The sequence below is a fragment of the Hibiscus syriacus genome, unplaced genomic scaffold, assembly GCF_006381635.1.
Source record: "Hibiscus syriacus cultivar Baekdansim isolate YM2019G1 unplaced genomic scaffold, ASM638163v2 tig00015461_pilon, whole genome shotgun sequence".
Classification (NCBI taxonomy): Eukaryota; Viridiplantae; Streptophyta; class Magnoliopsida; order Malvales; family Malvaceae; genus Hibiscus; species Hibiscus syriacus.
The window spans coordinates 30490-54219 of NW_024062364.1; the positions used below are offsets into that span (position 1 = coordinate 30490).

Sequence of the window (23730 nt, forward strand, 5' to 3'; positions counted from 1 at the left end):
TGAATAAACATTTTGGTCATTGTATTTCAAATCCTATTCATATAAATTACAATTAATATATTGAAGAAACTATTTTTATAAAGAAAATATCAATATCAAATCAATTTAAAACTTTGCATAGACGTGATTATATTATAGTTTTTTTTGTTTACGTGTATGATTATATTATTAAACTCGAGCCAGATTTTTAACATATTAAATACATGAGAAAATAATATCAGTGACAAAAAATATCTTATAATATATGATTTTAACTAACTTTTTTTGATTTGTCAAAATGACCAACTAAATCGCAATGTGATCGATAATCGCAACGCGATCTCCGGTATCGCAAATCAGTTTCCATATTCGCAACGCGAACTTCGACTATCGCATTGCGATTTACATATTCGCATTGCGATAGTCCAAGTTCGCGTTGCGATTTATTCCAAGTTCGTTGCGATAGTCGAAGTTCGCGTTGCGATTTATTCCAAATTCGTTGCGATAGTCCAAGTTCGTATTGCGATTTATTCCAAGTTCGTTGCGATAGTCCAAAATTGCAACGACGGTATTGCATTTGTTTCTTAAGAATTTTCTCTAAAAAGATAGTATTCGCGCGGACGTGTCGAAGACACGTACTACCACGACCCGACCACGACACGACCACGACCACGACCCGACCCGACCCGAGAGAGACGGCGGCGGCGGCGCGCGAGAGTCTCCCTTGTTCTCTATCACTCAACAAGAAAGTGGGAAAGCCAAGCCTTAAATACCATTCTCAATAGTGTTTCTAATACTATGTGGGATTGAACATTACCAACACTTGTTCCTAATACTATGTGGGATTGAGCCTTAAATAGTGATATTATTTTTGAATGTTTTGCTTAAAATTGCAATAATCGCGATTGATTGTAGATTGACTTTTAATTATGACATATTTAATCGTATAATACTAATGCAATTGGTTGCTGATTCAGTTGTTTTAAGGTGCATAATTGTTAATTATTTCCTGAATAATCACATTGTATTGGAAACAAGTGTTGGTAATGCTAAATCCCACATAGTATTGGAAACACTATTGGGAATGGTATTTAAGGCTTGGTTTTCTCACTTCCTTATTGAGTGATAGAGAACAAGGGGACTCTTGCGCGCCGCCGCTGCTGCCGTCCGTCTCGTGTCGTGTCGTGGTCGTGGTTGTGGTAATACGTGTCTTCGACACGTCCGCGCGAATACTATCTTTTTAGAGAAAATTCTTAAGAAACAAATGCAATACCACCAGTCGTTGCGATTTTGGACTATCGCAACGAATTTGGAATAAATCGCAACGCGAACTTCGACTATCGCAATGCGAACTTGGACTATCGCAATGTGATAGTCGACTATCGCAATGCGAACTTGGACTATCGCAATGCGAATATGTAAATCGCATGCGATAGTCGACTATCGCAATGCGAACTTGGACTATCGCAATGCGATTTACATATTCGCATTGCGATAGTTGACTATCGCATTGCGATTTACATATTCGCGTTACGATAGTCCAAGTTCGCATTGCGATAGTCGACTATCGCAATGCGATTTACATATTCGCATTGCGATAGTCGACTATCGCATTGCGATTTACATATTTGCATTGCGATAGTCCAAGTTCGCATTGCGATAGTCGACTATCGCAATGCGATTTACATATTCACATTGCGATAGTCCAAGTTCGCATTGCGATAGCCGACTATCGCATTGCGATTTACATATTCGCATTGCGATTTACATATTCGTATTGCGATAGTCCAAGTTCGCATTGCGATAGTCGACTATCGCATTGCAATTTACATATTCGCATTGCGATAGTCCAAGTTCGCATTGCGATAGTCCAAGTTCGCGTTGCGAATCTGGAAACTGATTTGCGATACCGGAGATCGCGTTGCGAATTATCGATCGCATTGCGATTTAGTTGGTCATTTTGGCAAATCTAAAAAAGTTGGTTAAAATCGTATATTATAAGGCATTTTTGGTCAATGAGGTTATTTTCTCTAAACACATTCATTTCCATATTAGTATCACTATTCTATAACTTTCTTTCTAACTACTAATTGACCGGATGACAAAATATGCACATCAATAACCAACTACTAATTGATCGAGATAAGGTGTTAGACTAATTACGCAAGAGCAGAGACTTAACAAAATATGCACATTATACCAACTACTAATTGATCGGATAACAAAATATGTACATTAATAACCAATTATTAATTGATCAAGATGGGATGTTAGATTCCTTGTGCAATATAAGAGATTAGGTCTTAATGTTATGAATGGAAAAAATTAAGTTAAAAGAATCGTCCTAGTAATGGACCTCTAAAGTACTTGATTTAGATTAATCGACTAATGTTATGGACCTTAGGGCAGTCACAAGCTGTAACCGAACCAAACATTATGGACCTCTTCAATGCAACTTGCAACTTTTGACTTTTTTTTTTGGCACTTGCTAGAAACCAACAGTTAGGAGAGCTCACAATGGAGAAAACATTTGTAAACAGAAACAGCTTTATTCAATACAAGTGTTTGTAGGTTCTGCACAAGACTTTTATTATTTCAAGTTTCCTCTATGAGTTCAATATTATCATGTGTTTCCCCCTAAAAGTTGCATGAAAAGAAAGTCTTGTAAAATAGTTTGCGGATTATAGAGCACTGAATGCTTATTGATAACACTTGCTGGTAAACAGAGATCCATGGCCATGCGCAATCCTAAAATTTCTTCACATTAACCAAGGTTCCCCCCTTGGATCCGGATTCGAGCATTGCCTCCAAAACTGCAACGTCCCTGGCACCTTCCACGAAAGAGCTGCGAGGTTCAGCTTCATAGCCATTTTCCTTCTGTAAAATGAAAACGGAGGATGAGGGGTATCTCTTAGAAGTGACATTTAGAAAGTCAGTTGACGTATTCTTTGCTTCATCAATGACTCAATGAGGAGTGAATCTATCCTTTTCTTATAGCCGATGTTCAAACCTTTGCTTCCCCAAATACAAAAATATAAATGCCATCAATACCATCAGAAATATCAGAATACTTTGGGAAAACGAGAAATCAGTAAAATATGTAAGGAAATGTGAGAGCCTGTACTAAACTGCTGTCAATTTGAATCAACTCGTGTTCATCCAATTCCAGTATGGGCTATTATTTAATAGAAAAGCTAAGTTTGATGAGAATAATGAATGTTTAAATAGATAAAAACTATTGCCCGGTAAGTGACCGAACGGTTCTTTCTTGTGACATTGATGCTGATCATCCTTTATAGTAACAGAGTACCAGCATGCAAATGGGGGAATGAAGGATGCAGTAGCCAAACCATACATTAACCTACCTCGAGGCATGCTTGCTCAATGTCGTGTATAAAAGCTTTTAATTCTTCGTTTACTCCACAAAACGGGTGGAATGTGCTTTTGCATTGCCCATCTGCACTGTATAGTGTGGTCTGAGATGACAAAGATATTAGGAGAAAGTCATCTCACACTGCCAAAAAGGAACTTGAAAGAAAAAAGATCTTAGGAAAACTGAAATGCAGAAGCTTCAGCCTCTCATTGATCAGAATTGCAAGAATATAAAGTTAGTTTCCATTTTTACCATGTAACCATGCTTTCCATCTATTTTGCCTCGTTCAACTTGTACTGTTCCTTTCGACCCAACAACTCGCCAAATTATCTAAAACAACCAAAAGAAATGAGCAGCACGTAGAAATGCATGCATAAATGGTTAAAAGTGTATCACTTCAGTAGATACCTTAGGTGAACTAGAGGAAACAATCATCACAAAAACTCCAGAGCATCCGTTCTCCAGCTTACTGAGGCAAGCAAAAGTATAATTTCCAAGCCATGAGCCTTTCAGTTTGAGATAAAATTCTAATTCTAGATAGAAAATCAACTAATTCTTAAAAAACTTACAAGTTAGAAGAAATAATGTCTGGGGCAGGTAATGATTTATCTACATGAGAGGTTATAGCCGAAACTGAAGCCACCTCACAACCAACCGTCTGTTTGCAAGAACAGGAAATTTATTCCAAGTTTATTGATGGCTAAATCAAAAAGAACCATTCCATAGAATAATAATGTCAAAGCTTTAATTTTAATGTTGCCTTTTCCTTCTATTCTATTTCTTCTTATCTACATTGGCTGGTGGTTGGGGAAAGGAAGCCAGGTGGAGGATTTGAAAGAGTTGAGGGTTTAGTTTCTTCTGATATGTTTATGTTCATGCTTGAGCGTAGAGATAATTGAAAATTCTGGTTTTGCGTCCTAAAATTGTCAAGACATAAAAAACAATGAGTAGTAAATCTGAAAAATACAAATTGAAGCAAATAACCCAACTGGGATTCAACATTAATCTATCAGGCCCTATAGAAACCTCATCACAATGTTTTATCAACATGATTTGTGCAAAGCGTAATGATTGCAATTCTTGAACAAAAATAGCAGTGAAGATAAAAATCCTTATTTCTATATAAAAAAAAAGATAAAAATCCTTATCAGAAACAATAACCTTTTCTCTTAACTTTACTTTAGAGTCGAACTATGAGAGGATGTGGCATCTAAGATAGCATCCACTAAGATGATGTAAGATAGCATCTAAGATAGCATCCACTAAGATGATGTAATATAGACATACCATCCTCAAACCAGCAATGTAATGCACTCCCATATCCAAAATAAAACCTCCCTGCCAAAAGAAAGATTTGCTAGTCAAGGTAACGGGAAAACACTTAGATAAAAATACTTGTGTCTATCACATTCAGGATCTTTACAGCTCTTAATCTTTATTTTACGGGAAGAGTGCATTTCCTATACCTATTAAGAAATAGGTATATGGATATGACCCTCTAGAGGTCCTCTAAATACATGAAAATACTATTAAAAATCACACATACTTTTGTGGGACACATATCCGTGTACGACAGTCAAACCTGTAGAGTTTTATAATTATTGAAAAGGGCATCATCATCTATCTTTAGACAAATAAATATGAAGTAATGTTTGATGAGGTCAGCAATGTGATAAAAGCAATATAGCTGACAGCATTAGTATCTATTTTAAGATTTCACTTGAACTTTGAGATTCATGGGGCCAATATCTACTCATCATCATGTATTCTTAACTAGGAATGATTGATGAATATGATCTATTAATATCTCATTATGTATATTGTACATGAGTTTAAAATAGTTACCCTCAATCTGATAGAAGGTATATGTTGACAGAAGAGCTTGTGCACCGGTAAAACAAACTTATATTATAAGATACCAGCATGAAAGACAGACCTCAAAATTCCGCCTCCAAGAGCTAGAAAAATAAGGGTTTGAACTGTTCATTGACCCTTCAATAATAACTTGGACGTTCATCATATCTCCAGCACCAGCCACTAGTTTCTTGCTCTGAAAAAGATAAATTAATAAGAAATTAGGATTATACTATGGATTGAATAGAATGTGGAAACATGAAAAACATACCTCTACAAAAGCAGGTTCAAAGCGATAGTTTTCTGCTACAGCCCAAATTGGTTGACCAGGTTTGGTACAAATGGACTTGTAACTAGCAAGTGCAGTTTCTATCTCAGGTATACCTAAAATGTAAAACCATTTTATTCATTTAACTTTAAAGAAATTGTTTCAAGGGAAGATGATGTTCTTTTTTGGTTGGGGGAGGGGTTAGAAGAAGATGGAGAAAGAAGGATCATGTAGTGATTTATCAATAAAATTTCGTTGACAAGAAATAGGATCATTTCTGACTTTGGATCCCATAGGAAGTAAGCTTGCCAGAATTGATTTTTTTTCAAACATCATTCAGGGATTAAGCAGGAAATTAGATCAGTGATTTTAATAAAAAATGACTTGATCAAGGTTGATTTTTCTGACCATTACCACTTCAAAGCAGTCGAAATGCAGATTGTATTCCATAACTACCTACCTACCCATCCATTAAGGTGGATACATATGCCAAAGCTAACATCTTCAAAAAGCAGGCAGTAATACTTAGAAATGATCATTCTTCACAATTACTTTGTAAAAATTAGTATTTTTACCCAAAAAAGTGACCAAGAAAAAAGTAGCAAAGAATAAGTTTGGTTTATGTGTTTCTGCTTAGTTTAAAAAGAATCATATTCAAAACAATTACTTCAAATAAGAAAGACATGTTACCATGGAATCTTGAAAATTGTCTTAATTTTGTCTGAGGTGATGGGCAGTAAGTAGACATCATTATTACACTATAATAAATTTGAACACTTCGAAGAGAGATGATTTTATTTCTGATGATGCTCATTATTACCATATCCGTGTACGACAGTCAAACCTGTAGTGTTTTATAATTATTGAAAAGAGCATCATCATCTATCTTTAGACAAATGGTAATAACGATCCTCATTTCCAACTAGAGTTCCTTTTTGATTCTATTTCTGTAGAAGCTTTTTTATTCCATGTTCAAGTATGTTCATATGTTAGATCTTTAATAAGATTTATGTTCTAAAATTAGAAATTATACAACAAATAAACTAAAAATCTATGGAACTTACCAGTTGCTGCAGGTTTCTCTAGAGATCCACAAGTTAACCACGTGATACATATGACAAATCAAAAACAAAAAGGAAAATTAATAAACTGCACGTGGAAAGATAAAACAATAAGACTAACATTTCAATCCTATAATGCAAAATATGATTATTCTAGCTATGTATTACAACAGGTCAAAGATGCATCATCTGCCTCTCTCCCTCCCCATTCGGAGGGGGGGATGTTAGTCAAATTTGTTAAATTTTATTTTCTTTGAAACATTAAGGTAGTTGTCAAATTCAGAGAGGTCCTATGCAAAATAACGCCAAATTAGAAAATGGCTTGTGAGCCTCTTTAAAGGAATAGTGAACATAATCATCTTGCCCTTATAGCAAGATCATAACGACATATCTCACCTTGAATGACATGCTTCCCTGCTTTTAGCAACTTCAGTGACATATCTACCTGCATGGTTTATTTCATATGTAAGCATATAGCCGACAACAATTGATTAATAATTATAATTTTAAAGTCTCCACTAGTGAATGATAAACTGGACACTGGTTTGGTCAAGGAAAGTAAGCAGGACATGCAAAGAGTATTTATAAAATTCTCCCATTAGGATTTAGGAGTTTGATTCAAAACCTAGTCTCTTCAATATTAATTTTCTAAGTCATCTACTTCTTATTGGTGCTTGTAAAAACAAAAAGTTTCACATGAAAATTTCCTTTAGAAAGAGAAATATTTCAAGAGTTATGTTATTGACTAAAAAGATCAGATCAAAATGAGGATAAAGAAGGAACGTAAAAAACCAACCTTGCAAATGATGATTAAAAATTATGAAAACTGAAAGATTAGGCTATAAGTTTTGTTTATATGATTTGATGTGTTTTGTTGTCTATCAAAGCACTAGTTTCTCTTCAAAACAATTCAAAAGCCAAAAGTAAATAAATAAATAAATAAAGCTTTAATTGTTGTAGTATAAACTTATTTATGGCTATTCTTGTTACTGATTGTAGAAAAGGCAATAACAACCCAAAAACAATAACAAAGTAATCACCTTAGAATGAGTTACGCTGGTAATTTTCACAGATCCAAAGCATCAAACCATTTTTCACCTTAAAAATGCTTTGAAATTCATAAAGGTCACTTATGAATGCAATACCTATTAAAAATCATATCCAATGCCCTCAAGGCATTAATTAGCAAGATCCTTATCTAATTTCTACCATAACAGACAATATCTTTTTCTTTTTTTACTTTGTTACTTATATGAACCATATCAAGTTCTTATTTTTGCAACTTTAGCGGCGGCTTACATAGACAAATCCATGGAGGGACGAAATGAATCCATTTCGAATTGATAAATACAGTGCTTGTGAAGTATGTATTCATGGGTGCCCCAATAGATCTATTTGCTATTGATTGGAAATGTTGCAATTTATATAAAAGTAATGAAAAACAATGTTGAAGAAATGTGGAAATCAAGAACCTGAACTTGGCCAGCCAAAACGACAGCAGTACCGATAAGAGAAGCATCCTGGATGATGTCGTTTAGACCTTGGTCTCCCCATTTACATTCCACTCCAGGAAAATGCTGCTTCGCTAACTCAACAGCTGCTCTCGAAGATTCCTTGTCATTATGAACCACAAAATCATTTCTATCTCAATATACAACAAAATTCGAGTGAGAAGAGAGGGGGAAAAGAAACCTCCGAACGGCTCCAGATATATTTGAGGGAGAGGAGATGGGAGATCTCGGCGAGTCTCGGGATGTATTGGGTCTTTACAAATATTCCAGCTCCCAGAACCGCGATCTGTGGAAGGTTCGCCATTTTTGAAGGTTCTTACCTTATTTTTTTCTTTTGAAAAAAAATTGATCAATCGATCGACCTTTGACGATATTGTTATGAAGGAATTTGAATTTTGGATATGGACTTCAACTGCAATGTGTGTAGAAGAAAAATGTGTTCTGAAGTTGAGAGAGACAGAGAAATACAACTGCTTGCTCTCACGAAACCTCTTTATTGCTTCTGTTGTTTTTCAGCTGCAAAATGCTGGTGCTCTCAATTGCGGATGTGTTATGTGCTCCAAAGTCTCTCTGCTTTTTGTTCATCTTATTTTCATTTCCAAGAATTATGAGTAGAAATAAACGTAGGGTTTTATGAATTTATAATGAATCATTTTTATAAGATTCATTTATTAATTTAAATTAATGAGTGTGAATAAATATTCATTTAATAAATAAATAAACATAAATAAATATGTGTTCAATTAGTTTATATTAAAAAAAACTCATTTAAAAGTTTGTTTATAAACGTATTTATGGACTGCTTTACATGGTTCTTTTTTTCATTTTATTTTTTATATTTTAAATTTAGTAAAAGTAGAGACTAAATTGAGCATAAAATGAACTTTAGAGTTAAAAGAAGGAACTTAAAGACTAATATTATAATTTTACTATTTTTCTTTGACTTACAAATAAAAAAATTTATAAAAAGGTTGTGTGCAAACATGTTCGTCAATGTTAACGAATACGTTGCCGAATGTTAAATGAACATGTTGGCAAGCATATAAATAAACTTGTTTTCAAATGTTAAACGAACTGAGTATGAACATCTTCAAAAACAAACAAACAAACAAATACAAAAATAACCTTATTCATTAAGCCCGATTCATTTACAACCTACCAAGAATCCAATCTCTTTATTTTATATATTTAAAAAATTAAGTTTAATTAATATTGTTAAATATTTTTATTAAATATAAAACTAATATATATTATATATATTTTCCAATATTCAAAAATTAAAAAAAATTATATTTGAATTCAAATTGACTAATTAAAAGATTATATATCAGATAAAAAATTAATCTACATTTGAACATAACTAGTGATGGATTTATAAACACATTGTACATTACAACAACTCAGAAGATACACATAAAACACTAATAAGAAAATACACATAAAACACAACACATCATTTATAGCAACTGTTACAAAACAATTGGCAAAGAAGAAACACACCTAGTAACAAATCTAAAAACCCCGAGGGAAAACATCTTCATGTTTGTTTCTTGAGAAAATTTTTGAACCAATTGGCCGAGAGTTTTGGGTATCTTTTCAACCCATCTTTGTAGTCTACAAAGTTCAAGCCAAATCTTACGGTATAACCATCCCCCCATTCAAAGTTATCCTATAACACCCAATTTAGGGTTATGTTTTTTTCTAGATTAAATATGAAGTTGGTTGGAAAAATTGTTTTATTAGACCATTGTTTTATTAAACAAATAGAGGATAATAGTGTAGGTAGAAGTGGACAATTGTTGGTTTTGATGGGATTAAATTAAGGATAATGCATTGCCACCATGAAACCCATTTAATCGGCTGAAAAAAAATAATTAGTTCTTCCATGGCTTTATTCTCTGTTGGATTTTTCCTAAAGTTCCCAACAATCCATGTGCAGTTCAATCATGGAGCTTCTTCTGGCATCACATGTGCCTCAATCATCATAGCTTCCCCTCTTTCATTAATTATTTTGCTTTCTTCACCATACCCTTGTAATCAGTTGTTGGTATATATATATTCCTACTTTAGTTCTTATGAGTAAAAAAATAAAAAGTAGCCTAGCTAGTTTTAGCTATCTTTCAATGGCAAGGGATACCGGTTCTGTAGCTTGCAACCAATTATGGTCCATCAGCGAGGACTCACTGAGAAGATACGTCCAATTTGCAAGTGAGAGTTGTGTGCAGGAGTTGTTAGTGTCGGCTTCGTCTGAGAATTCAAGTCGTGGCCATGACGGATGGAAGGTTCTCAGCCGTAACAACGGCATGGAGATATCGAAACGAAGGTTGAGATCTCTTCAATTGAAACCAAGAAAACACATCTCGATCTCTTTACTATTTCTGAAGCTCATCTCAAATCCCTTATCTTCAAGCTCAAAATCCCCAAACCACCAACGTTTTGAGCCAAAAATACTCTGTTGCTTGAGCGAAAATGTCGAACATGGAATATTGTATGTACGAACCAAAGTATTCGGAGGTCGGATTCGTGATGAAGAGTTTGATGCAATTCGAACCATGTATATTGGTTCTCAGACGACAACTAGTGACGACGGTTGATACGGTGGTCGTCGGCGTTCAACTACCTATCGACGAGGCTTCCTTGTTCATCTGCAAAATATGGCTTCAAGCTTTAAAGGTTAAGTAAAGGAATGAAAAAGAAATGGTGGAATGAAACAAGGCACGTGGTTTTGGGGGTTGTTATTAAAGTGAGAAGGAAAAATTTCAAGGTAAGCCATCCAAGTTGTTAAAAGCTCAACCTTGTCTCTTAGTTTTCATATTAATATAATTATGGCATAATGGTTCAAATAAGATCAATTTAGTCCATGATGTTGGTAATTAAATATTACTGGCTCTTCAAGTTTTTAGTTATGCAAATTGGGCTTCCAAATTATTAATTAGATTCTAATAAGTTATTTTTTATGGTAAGGAAAATTATTGGAAGTCATATTTGTACAATGAATTATCCGTGTTCATTAGAAAAAGATTGGAAGCTAGAAATCAAGTTGGTGAGCTGGAATTTAAGATTAATATTTTGGGTTTTGTTGATGTTTCGATTTTGAGGTCTGTTTCGCCAAATTCAAACCCAGTAAGATTTTTTCACTGATTTATTACCCGATTCGATCTGTTTTTTCAGAATTAAGCTCCGTTTTTTATATAATTTCTGTTGATATGTATCTGAGGAATTATTGGAAGTTGAATTAAGGATCAAGGATGTAACCCCCACAGACCGATAAGGGTAACCTGATCCGATCCAGGGTGTCACATTAGGGCCACCAGAGCGACCCATTGTAATTATAGCGGAAAATTTAAAACTTTTTATCAGAACATGTAAACTTATAAAATCAGTTTTCACTATTTAAAAATAAAACAGATTTCCAAACTCGTATATAAATCAAAATACAATTACATGCCCCCTAATCACATGCACCATACTCTGCAACAACGCCAGAAGATCTCCCTTACTGAAGTCGATAGATGCACTGGTACAATTCTTTTAACCTGAAAATGTGAGTAATAGAGTGAGCTTCGAAAAGCTCAGTAATACAGAACTACCAGATGATGCTGAAGAACGTGCAGATACAGATAAACATACATATCCTTATTATTTCCAAACATTTATAGATTTTTATGCTGAGCAGAGATCCTACTGATATTTCAGATGGTAACGAACAATGAGCTTTCAGTTCAGACAAATATTTCAGATGACTGAGTTCAGAAGATCAGAATAGATTATCTAGTGTGTTCCCGTAAAACCAGTGAAAAGATACATATCTTTTAAAACAGTAGCAGTTGAAACCATATTTACCTTGTGCACAAAGCAGAGGAGCATGCAAAAACGATAAGGTCTTATACTTGCACATAGCAAAAGAGCCCGTGGAAACTGTAAGGCTTACCCTTGCACACAGCAAAGGAACTTGGGAAACTGTAAGGCTTACCCTTGCACACAGCAAAGGAACCTGGGGGAGCTGTAAGGCTTACCCTTGCACACAACAAAGGGACCTGGGGGAACTGTAAGGCTTACCCTTGCACACAGCAAAGGGACATGGGGGAACTGTAAGGCTTACCCTTGCACACAGCAAAGGGACTTGGGGGAACTGTAAGGCTTACCCTTGCACACAGCAAAGGGACCTGGGGGAACTGTAACGGTAATTAATCCATATTTAGAAATCATGTACAAAAATACCGTAACCAGAAACCATATCAAAATATGTGGTAAATCAGATCTCAAAATAAACTATATTCAGAACATCGGGTAGTGTCTCATAAAAATATTCAGTACGTGATTTATCAAGATCATACTTTCCAATGAAAATAGGAAACCCTATAACATATTTCAAGTTAACATAGTTCATAAAACCAGTAGATTCCAAGATGTCATAAATCAGGAATAATTCATATTTTTCGGTAAAACCCGTAATTGGAAAACATATAACATGTTGTCATGGTTCATAAACCAGAAAATCAATAGTTTCGGTGAAACTCATTTAAAAACATATAAAATCGTCATGTGGTACATGTGGAACACACTAGGATATCCAAGTATTTCTCAGAGTCACTTAGTAATTATCAGAATTAATAACATGAAACTGACGTAATTTGATCAGATTCTAAAAATGAGGTCCTATTGAAGGGAATCGATTATTAACCAATCTAATCCAACATTTAAGGTTGATACTTTAGAATTCCGATATGATGCATATGCATCAGGAAAGTGTTCAGAAATCTTTATACAAAATATGTTGTTTGATCTGATTATCGAACAACTCTTAGATGAATAGTTCCTAGAACTAATGCTTATCGATTAGTCAATTCATTGTTCTTCCAGGATATTTACTCTTTAATACCATAATTTCTAGTCCATATATTATCTTCGGAATCATCGCTAAATAAATCTTCCAATGTCTTTATTTCATGTTCACTTTCACTATACATGAAATGCTGACGTGCTTGATTTGTAATTCATGATCCATAAGAACATTACATCATGTATGTTCATTAACATTTCCAGATTCATCCAAATCACTTATTTAATCCTTAGTCCTTGAGGTTACTTAATTTATTTAGCATTCAAGTTACTTCGGGATTTTCCAGAGTAATTCAAATGTTCCTGAATTTCAGATACATGTACTTCTGTTTTATTCAATTTGGTCTTCGTGGTTGATTTGTCGAACAAACATTCAAATCTCAGTGCTTAACGCGATCTAGAATTGAGCTGAGCTGAATACTTCCAAAATTATCATCGAGCCAAGCTTGAGTAGACAAATACGCATTCAAGTAATAATTATGCCGTTCAGGTACTAACATATTATTAAGGTTGATCGGCTCACTTAAGTTGTGTTCCATAACTTTTAAAGGTAGTACAACACCTATGCTTATTTGGATTCCTTAATTAATCCTAGACATTTACTTAATATAGGCCATAAGGGTATTTTGGTAATTTTGGTGTTTAGTTTTATTCTATTCATTTCACAGCTCGAGGATATCCAATCATTCTTGAGCTTGGTGATATTCTTGGGTCATTTTCATTACAGGGTTATTTTGGTCATTTTACAGATCTATGGTATTTCAATCTTTTCCTTCCATCCGGTCTTATTATTTAATCCAATCTTATCATTTCCTTCAGTCCTTTCGAACAATTCTGACAGTAGAATACCCCCGATAAATTATTCTTTAGATATTTACTCATTACTCGAATATTTTCGGGTCAAGTGCCTTCTCAGATTTTACAAACGGAATATCATGAATTTTTCTGTACAAAGATAGGATTTTAACAATTAAATTCGTACTTAATCGAGTTAAGTACAAATCCTCAAAGTACTTTCTCATTCAGGGTCAACTCAGACTATTTTATCTCTCAAGGGCATTTTCGTAATTTCTTAACCAGATAATTTCGATATTATCTCTTAACGAAAATAATATAATTTAGAGATCCTATGATTAATTGCTTTCTTAAACACTCTCTGATCTTGAAATAATTTCCTGAACAGACTTCTAGTATCTTGCATAAGCCCTCTTAGGGTTAAAAACCGGTTATCCATAACTTCCAAGTACAACTAACATTTCTTATGCACATCAATATATTTATCAGATCAATATGTCTTTTCAGATTTATTAATCCACTTCCAGGGACAATTCTTATCATTTTCCAATATAAGGGTAATTTCGTATTTTTACCCTACCGAAGTAATCTCATAATTTCTCATCCAAGTAGCTTTAACATTTAACGTTTGATGATATAAAATATAATTTACAAATCCATGTCTGATTTCTTTATCACTAATCACAAACTTGTAATTTAATTCTAATAATCTTTCAATCTCTTATATTAATCATTCGATCCGTATTCAGATACTGAATTTCTACCACATTCATATCGAGTGTAGAAACTAATTAACTACACAAATGAGACCAACATTGTCTTAATCATGCATTTACCAATATTCACATGTTCCAAAAAGCATAAAGAGGTAGTAAAGTATTACCTCGATTTTCCTGCAATACTGATCGACCATAAAAAATTCCATTCGAACGCCTTTGATCTTCAATTCAACTTCCAATAATTCCTCAGATACATATCAACATAAATTATATTAGAAACGGAGCTTAATTACGATAAACGGATCGAATCGGGTGATAAATTAGTGAAAAACAACTTACCGGGTTCGAATTTGGCGAAACGGACTTCGGATTCGGATTCAAGACGTCGAAAGCATAAAATATGACTTTTCGGAAATTTGGAATTTTCGGTCAAAATCAAAGTCAACGGGTTTGACCGGCAATTTCGAGGCCTTCGGGTTCGAATTTCGAAAAACGGACAGCGGAATCAGATTTGGAACGTCGAAAAATGTTAGGATAGGTATACTCGGTCAAAGTCAAAGGTCGTTTAATGCCCGGTCAAAACCGGTCAAAGTTTTAGTCAACAGCGGTCAACGCCGGTCAACGGGTCGGGTAAACGGGTCGGTTCGGGTTATGACTGGTCAAACCGGTCAACTATGCACCAAAATTGGTCAAACCGGTCATTTGGACCATCCCCATGCGTCGTGGCGATCCGTGGGGGGTGCGTGGGGCCCCTTCCGGCTGCCTAAAAATCACAGAAAATTTTTTAAAAATTATTTTGAGCGATTTCAAGATACTTACAAAGCTCGGTTCAAATTTTTGAACGGCGGAGAGCTCGATTTCAATTAATCAGAAACTTTGACCGCTTCACCTCCTCACGCGCCGCCGTCGACGGAGACCAAGGATGACACCGGCGAACTCGGAACGATGCAACGAATACGATGGTGCAGGAGGTGTCGTAAACGGATGACCCAATCGTTGTGAATCGATGAAAAACCAACTAAAACTGAGTTATTACCGACTATACTTCCGACTGAAATTAACGACGAACGACGACGATTCACGACAAAAGGTTTGAGGGGTTTTGTTCCTTGCTCGACAACGAACACGATGGTGGTTTCGGCTCGTCGATCGGAGGGCGGACGGTGAGTAGATCGGAGTTCAAAGAGGGGTTGATGAAGAGGAAAATCTGGAAAATTTTCCAGAAAACATAAGGGGGAGAGACTTATAATTCTCTCCAAAATAAAAATGACTAAATCATGGGTTTAGCCACTGAATTTCCTACACTTCTTAAAACAGTCTATCAACTTTGAAATCTTATAATTTAATCCCCAATTTCTTCTAAAAATACCAATTAAATTCACCAATTTATATTTTCTTAAATTTAGCCCCTAAATTAGAGTGTTACAGAGGACTTTCGAATGGAAATTAATGGTCGATCAATATGGCACAAAAATCGAGGTAATACTTTACAATCTCTTTATGCTTTATGGAACATGTTGATATTGATAAATGCATGAATACGATAATGTTGGTCACTTTTGTGGAGTTGATTAATTTATACACTCGATATGAATGTAGTAGAAATTCGGTAACTGAATATGGATCGAATGACTAATATAAAAGATTGAGAGATTGTTAGAATTAAATTACAAGTTTGTGATTAGTGATAAAGAAATCAACCATGAATTTGTAAATTATATTTTATATCATCAAAGGTTAAATGTTAAAAGCACTTGGATAGGAAATTATGAGAATACTCTGGTAGGGTAAAATTACAAAAATACTCTTATGTTGTAGGATGACAAGAATTGTCCCTGGAAGTTGGTTAATAACTATGAAAAGACATATTGATCCGATATAATTACAGATGTGCATAAGAAATGATAGTTTTGTTTAGAAAATTTGGATAACTGGTTTTTAACGCCAACAAGGGCTTGCGCAAGATGCTGGAAGTTTGTTAAGGAATAATTTCAAGATCAGAGAATGTTCGGGAAAGCAATTGACCATAGGATCTTTAAATTATAATTATTTTCGTTAAGAGCTAATATCGAAATTATCTGGTTAAGAAATTACGAAAATGCCCTTGAGAGGTAAAATAATTCGAGTTGACCGTGAATAAGAAAGTACTTTGAGGATTTGTACTTAACTCGATTAAGTACGAATTTGATTGTTAAGATCCTGACTTAGTACAGGAAATTCTTGATATTCCGTTGGTAAAAATCTAAGAAGGCACTTGACCCGAAAATATTCGAGTTACGAGTAAATACCTAAGAATAATTTATCGGGGTGTTCTTTTGTCAGAATTATTCGAATGGACTGAAATAAATGATAAGTTTGAATTCAATAATAAGATCGGACGGAAGAAAATGATTGTAATACAATGGATCTATAAAATGACCAAAATACCCCTGTAATGGAAATGACCAATAATATCACCAAACTCAGGAATGAGTGGATATCCTCGAGCTCTGAAATGAATGGAATAAAACTGAACACCAAAATGACCAAAATACCTTTATGGCCTATACTAAGTAAATATCTTGGATTAATTAAGGAATCCAAATAAGCATAGGTGCTGGACTACCTTTAGAAGTTATGGAATAACTTAAGTGAGCCGATCAACCGTAATGATATGTCAGTACCTGAACGACATGGGTATCAGTTGAATGTGTGTTCGTCTTCTCAAGTGTAGTTCGATGATAATTTTGAAAGTAAGCTCAGCTCAACTCTAGATCGCATTCGGTAATAAGAAATAGATATTCGTTAGACAAATCAACCACGAAGACCAAATTGAATTGAACAGAAGTACAATATGTATCTGAAATGCAAAAACGTTTGGATTACCCTGGAGAACTCAGAAGTAAACAGAAATGGACTTGACTACTAAATGAATTAAGTAACCTCAAGGACTAAAGATTAAGTAAGTGATTTGGATGAGTCTGGAAATGTTAATGAACATACATGATGTAATGTTCTTATGGATCATGAACTACAAATCAAGCACGTCAACATTTCATGATATAGTGAAAGCGTGAAAATGAAATAAAGACATTGGAAGATCTATTCAGTGATGATTCCGAATATGATCTATGGATAAGAATTTTTGGTATTAAAGTGTAAATACCCTGGAAGGACAACAAATTGACCAATCGATAAGTATCAGTTTTGGGAACTATTCATCTAAGAGTTGTTCGATAATCCGATCAATCGACATAGATTGTTATTATCTTGAACCTTCATTTCTTCTTTATCAGCTCAAGTCATATTCTGAATAACTGATGAATCCGTCAGTTATTGATATCTTCCAATAGTGATTCTACTTTCTGGTATTATATCGGCATACTGAAGATCCATATTTCTCTTCCTGATAAGATTATCTTGTACCTCTGAATAACATCTATAAACTCTGGTGTGTTCCCTAATCATATAAATATTTCTGATTTCCGACTTGAATTATGTTCTGATACATTACTTGAATTATGTTCTGATTTTTTATCTGGATTCTGTTCTGATATTTGATCTGAATTCTGTTTTGATTTCTGATATCTCCGTTTATCGACGGAGAAATGTTTTATATGGGGGTTTATTGTTGGAGGAAGATTATCTACAGGCTTCTCGGCTGTGTGCTCAGGGCCTCAATGGTTGTGCGGGGTGTATGGTTCCGGGGAACCTACACAAACAGATTGTGAAAGGATGGGGGTGTATATATATATATGTTTTCAAATAAAAATCTGTATCTTTTTACTGGTTTTACGGGAACACACTAGATAGTCTATCCTGATTTCTTGAACCTAGACATCCGAAATATTTCCATCCGAAATACTATCTGTTACTACCTGAAATATCAGTATGATCTCCGATCAATAGATGTTCGAAACCAATAAGGAAATATATGTTTATCTGTATCTGCACGTTATTCAATATCATCTGGTAGTTCTGTATTACTGAGTTTTCCAAAGCTCACTCTGTTACTTACCTTTTCAGGTTAAAAGAATTGTACCAGTGCATCTATCGACTTCAGTAAGGGAGTTATTCCGGTGCTGTTTACAGAGTACGGTACATGTGATTAGGGGGCATGTAATTGTATTTTGTTTTATATACGAGTCTGAAAATCTGTTTTATTTCTGCATACCGATAAATTATTTTATAAGTTACATGTTTTAATAAAAGTTTTAAATTTTCCGTTATTTTTACATTGGGTCGCTCCGGTGGCCCTAATGTGACACTCTAGATCGGATCGGGTTACCCGCATCAGTCTGAGGGGTTACATATCCAATAGCGACCATGCAAAATACCCTTTCACATTCACACCATCCCTAAGCATCAAGGCAAAATATTTCATAAAGAATTAATTATATTTTATTCTAAAGAAAAAATTAGTAAGAAAAGAAAAGAAAAGAAAAAAACTTACTTAATTGCACTTTGAAGGGACAAAAGATGTCGACGAAGGCATTCTATCCTCCCTTTATCAACAAGAGCTTCTTTTAATGGCGATGAGGTATTCTTATAAGTGTCACCAACCCCTGCATTTCGTTCATGTTTATTTTTCATTATTTTCTATATAATTTTATTCACAAAATATGAATAGAAAAAAATCATAATCAAATTAAAAGTTATAACAAAAATATAAACATGAATATATGCATACCATTCTCAGTTACATAAATTAAGGGGTTATTGTACTTTTTCTTAACGTAAAGTAGAATGCTTCGGATTCCTCTTGGATACATGCGGATCCAACTTGTACCTGTCTACAGCATTTCAATTCAAAAAAATCGAAAAAGATTTAAAATTATTTATAAGTTTGCGATTGAATTCCATCATTTGCATATTCTTTCCTTCTTTTCGACTTGTCCAATGATCAAACTACTCACATGATCCAATAAACCCCGACTACGCCAAGTCGGCTTTAAACAAAGTGATCTTTAAGTTGAACAAGAGATTATAAACCTGCTAGATAATTGATTGGTCTAACATGATCTGTGAATGTCTCTATTTATATTGATATTATGATCTAACTATATAAAGAAAAAAGAAATAAAAAAAAGGTCGGATATAGATGTGCTCACCTTAGGACCAATTGGAATACCATTACGCTCAGCTGCAATAGTAACAAATTATGCTTTCATTAGTAAATGAGCTAATCATAGATTTGGAAGTCAATGTTAAGTTTGGTTAGCATTTTGAGCCGATGACTCACATGAAATAGTAGTACGAGTATCTGTCAAGAAGCTTGGCTTCCCAACATTAATCTTAGGAGCATCAGCTGCATAAGATGCAGTGTAGTAATTCAATCCAAGAAAATCAAATGACCCTCTAAGGATCTCAGCTTGCGTTTTGTTGAATTTAGGCAAACGGTTTCCAACTAGAGATAGCATGGTGTGTGGATAGTTTCCGATGGTTATTGGCTCCATAAACCTGCAAAAAAAAATACAACACCATAAAATATTGAAATGAAGTTGAACTGGAATTACAATTACTAACAAAGTATAAAACTAACCATCCGAAGATAAAGTCCATGGCTCTTGAAGCAGCATTTTGCTGGTGCGTTGCATTTGAAACTGGAACATACCAGGCTGCATTTAATGAGACCCCAATCATACCCTTTTGAGTTGCCTGCTAAGATTCACATTTTCATTTTCAGTAATAAGTAATCATAGAGAGACCTCGGCTCAAATGTCAGCTCAATATAGGATTTTGACAAAAAGATATAATGTTAAAATTCATTTTGTTTATAAGAATGATCATTGTTATGCCTCACTAAACTATTAGATTGGAGAAACTAGCTTAGGTAATGACTAGGGCATGTATGTTTCATCACCTGATATTTTTGGCGATAGAGTTTTACAGAAATCGCATGAGCAAGAAGTAGATGGTGAGCCACCAAGTATGGCTCAACCCCAGAATCGCCGCCGCTACAGTTTCGTTTTTGCCAATCAGAACAACGACCTGGTGGTGCGACCCCAGATGCATATCCACTAGTAGTATAGCTCCATGGCTCATTCAATGTGATCCAATGCTTTACTCTATAGCCAAATTCCTTGAAGCAAACTTCCGCATATTCTCGAAAGTCATCCCTGACATATTACATAAACAGAAATTGTACTATGCTACAAATATATTACAATTTATGGTTCACAATAGTGAAGTTCTAATTACTTACACAATACGAGGACTTAAGAAACCGCCATATACATCCTCTAAGGCTTGAGGAAGATCCCAATGGAAGAGAGCCACAAAAGGCTGTATGCCTAAGTATTGTTCACAATAAAACCATTTATAATTCCAATTAGCAAGAACCCTAAAAATACTTTTCACAATAAATTAAAATCATTACAATTCAATTCAAACCATTAGCTAAGAGCTCATTGATGAGATTGTTATAATAGCCAACTCCTTCCTTGTTCACACCCCCACTTACCTTTCCATCTGCAACCACAAACACACAACATCATTAACACTTTGAAGATTTGTCAATGAGACCTTTTTCTTGGTTTAATGAAAAAGTGAAAGTTAAATAATTTTGAGATGATGGATTTGAATCTTATCCAACATAAATCCCATACCATGTGAGTCATGTCTAAATTTATTTTAATTAAATTCAGATATATTTAAAAAAATAAGTTTTGTTCAGAGTTTACACTTAGAACTATATGTCAATTAAATATTTGATAATAAAACATATATATTTAAAAAAAATGCTTAATATATCAATTGACCCAAACTTGACAATTTACCTTAGAATACTGAAGTTTTGGACATTTTAACATCTTAACTTGACAATTATTCTCATAGTGATACTTATGACTATCCATGTTTATTTTTAGGCCACTTTGGATTAAGTTAAAATTATTTTTTTAATATTTTCAAATGGGATGAGTTTTACTTAAAGATGATAACGGGTTGGGTTGGGTTGGATTTTTTGTCAATTTGACCCGATCTGAAAATATATATATATTCTATATAAATTTGACTCGACTCGAAAAACATATAGCTTCACTCGAACTACCTAACCCGTCAACTCGGTGTAAAATTATTGGGTATTTTAGAGTTAAATACCCGATTTTGTGGGCCAGGTACCCGACACTATATTTTTTACAGGTTTCCAGGTCGAACTCGGATCATAAAATTTCCCTTAACCGAGTACCCGCCAAACCCCATTCCTCTTTTTTATTTTATTACTATTTTATTTTAAATTAGTTTTTTCATTTCTAATTTCAAAATTATTTCACCCTAGCATTTTAAATCTCTATTTTTTCAAATTATTTCAACTTAACATTTTAATTATTTCTTTTAATCTCAAATTATTTTAAATTTAGTTGTAATTTTATAACTTTATTTTATTTTTAGATTATATAAGTTGGATTTATAAATTTTATGTTTATGTTACGTATTATAAACTTTTAAATTTTATGTTTTTTTATGTGGATTATTAAAAAAAATTAATCGGGTATTTGTGACTTAAAAATACGAGTACCCAAGTTTTATGGGTATTCGACTTACGGGTACCTGCTTCTTACGGGTAAGGTCACGGGTCGAGATTTTGTGATTCGAAAATCTTGAGTATCCGGCATTATTTTCGGGTACCGGATTTGAACACCCTACTTATAACTAAGTTAAGTTGTGAAATTATTAAAATGATATTTTTTTAATTGTACTAAATATTTCTATAATAAAATTTTTATTTAACTATTAAGTAAAATAACTAAAACCCACCCATTTAAGGATCAATCCACACCTAATATCATTTATATAAATATATTTTACCTCTGAATCTGCGATAAAATTTATAGTTTATTCATTTAACTTATATATGTGTAACAATTTGAGTAAATAAAAAATATTTAATAATTATCCAATTGATATAGAAATTTCAGCTATTAAGATATATAAAATACGATGTTTTTAAAATTCAAGATATATAACGATTCAATAATTAAATTTGACATAAATATTAAAGTAATTCGTTAAATAAATTCATATCATGTGTATAACTCGGTAAAATTCTAGACCATGAGATCGAGAATCTGTAAGCATCTGATCCCATTTCTCTCATAATCCCAACATCTTCCTGTAAAGCAAGTGCCACGTGAAACACGTTTGTTATATTCTTCCTAATTAATAAGAGGGATAATTATCATATTTGATAATTCTACTTTAATATTATTAGTAAATGACAAATAGGTTAATAAAAACTCACATGTACTAAAATAGTACTCAGAATGACATCTATTAATTAGTCGAATGATCAACGATATTCATATTGTCATAATTTATATGAATTTAAATTTTGACATTTACCTTAAATGTAATATCTCTACCTAATAAAAAATATTGATTCATATTAATAATTTAATATTAGATGTTTTTTAAAAATAATTTAAGATAATTACAAAATAATATATATTTCATATATTTATAGTGACTGACGGCGCACAAATATCCTACTAACATAACTATCTGAAACTAAACTTTTTAAGAAGAACAATATCTTCTTTTATCACTACAATTAGTTAATGAGTTTTCACATTAACTATATTATTAAAGTACATATGATACTACATCAGATATTTTAGTACTAGTATCACCTAATTATTTTTAAAGTACAATTAATAAGTTAGACATTTTAAAAATATATGTACTACACTAATAATTATATCAACATATATATACTGAATATTTTATTTCTAGTTGTTCAAATTATTAGAGTCTGTATAAATTTAAATTTTGATTTTTTGAATTCGATAAAATTTGAATAATAAAAAAAATTAAAAAATGATAACAATATCATTTTGATCATTAACTAAGTAATTTAATTATTTTACATTTTAGTCTATAATTTTTTTATTCTTTTATTTTAAGTCTATTTTGATTAAATTTGAATCATATGATTTTAAATCAATGTAGAATACAGTTTCAATTCATATTTTTGAAAATAAAATTATTTTTAATAATTTAATCTCTTAACTTTATACAATTTTTACATATTTTAATTTTATTTTTAGATTCGATTCTATCAAATAGTAAATGCTATCCGTAGTGACGGCCACAGTGGCAGAGTAAAGAAAGGAAAAACGTGAGGGCCTACTTTTAGTGTAAAACATAGAGAATACCTTATACCGATGATAGGAATCAATTGCCAGGTCTCCATTGCTTCCATCTGCTATCTTTTCTGCAATCTCCATCGTTTAATCATTTAATCATCTATAGAATCATTTAAAAATAAAAAGTTAAAAGACGATGGACCTGGATGCTTGTGAGTGAAAGTATCCCATACAGTTGGACCTCTGCCTCCTTCTTTAGCTGC

General features: G+C 33.4%; 3 protein-coding genes across 5 annotated transcripts in view; all 3 read right to left on the reverse strand.

The window, feature by feature from the left end:
* On the reverse strand, positions 1-16595 carry LOC120207907 (uncharacterized protein YMR315W). 3 transcript variants are annotated; one of them, XM_039207307.1, is made up of 14 exons: positions 16583-16595; positions 9118-9120; positions 8228-8377; positions 8008-8148; positions 6932-6980; positions 6539-6556; positions 5478-5590; positions 5289-5402; positions 4640-4690; positions 3922-4010; positions 3761-3821; positions 3605-3682; positions 3345-3455; positions 2616-2856 (listed from the first exon to the last, which is right to left on the reverse strand). In XM_039207307.1, the coding sequence occupies exons 3-14, from the start codon at positions 8348-8350 to the stop codon at positions 2728-2730; spliced, it is 1077 nt and encodes a 358-aa protein (XP_039063238.1). In that variant the 5' UTR covers positions 8351-8377; positions 9118-9120; positions 16583-16595; the 3' UTR covers positions 2616-2727. The 3 variants fall into 3 exon arrangements, 2 of the variants coding, with proteins under 2 accessions (XP_039063238.1, XP_039063239.1); XR_005524253.1 differs by lacking the exons at positions 9118-9120; positions 16583-16595 and adding an exon at positions 1-48 and having other exon boundaries at positions 2678-2856; positions 8228-8613; XM_039207308.1 differs by lacking the exons at positions 9118-9120; positions 16583-16595 and adding an exon at positions 12672-12688.
* LOC120207908 (polyubiquitin-like) overlaps positions 1-23730 on the reverse strand; it is a 33550-nt gene that overhangs the window by 5144 nt on the left and 4676 nt on the right.
* LOC120207906 (beta-glucosidase 12-like) lies at positions 9527-23718 on the reverse strand. Its single transcript, XM_039207306.1, has 13 exons — positions 23670-23718; positions 23537-23595; positions 22436-22494; positions 20775-20852; positions 20587-20674; positions 20245-20500; positions 19924-20039; positions 19624-19841; positions 19493-19524; positions 19072-19174; positions 18835-18946; positions 18697-18739; positions 9527-9715 (listed from the first exon to the last, which is right to left on the reverse strand). Exons 3-13 carry the CDS (start codon positions 22458-22460, stop codon positions 9584-9586), a joined length of 1203 nt encoding a protein of 400 aa, XP_039063237.1. The 5' UTR covers positions 22461-22494; positions 23537-23595; positions 23670-23718; the 3' UTR covers positions 9527-9583.

Excerpts from the sequence above, each read along its gene's own strand:
- LOC120207907 (XM_039207307.1), bottom strand. The coding sequence starts at position 8,350 with ATGGCGAACCTTCCACAGATCGCGGTTCTGGGAGCTGGAATATTTGTA. Across the intron at positions 8,149-8,227 it reads ATATCTGGAGCCGTTCGGAG|GAATCTTCGAGAGCAGCTGT; the intron begins GTTTCTTTTCCC and ends CATAATGACAAG. Across the intron at positions 4,691-5,288 it reads CTTGGAGGCGGAATTTTGAG|GGAGGTTTTATTTTGGATAT; the intron begins GTCTGTCTTTCA and ends TTCTTTTGGCAG.
- LOC120207906 (XM_039207306.1), bottom strand. The coding sequence starts at position 22,460 with ATGCTTACAGATTCTCGATCTCATG. Across the intron at positions 20,853-22,435 it reads TACAGATTCTCGATCTCATG|ATGGAAAGGTAAGTGGGGGT; the intron begins GTCTAGAATTTT and ends TTGTGGTTGCAG. Across the intron at positions 20,675-20,774 it reads CAATGAGCTCTTAGCTAATG|GCATACAGCCTTTTGTGGCT; the intron begins GTTTGAATTGAA and ends AACAATACTTAG.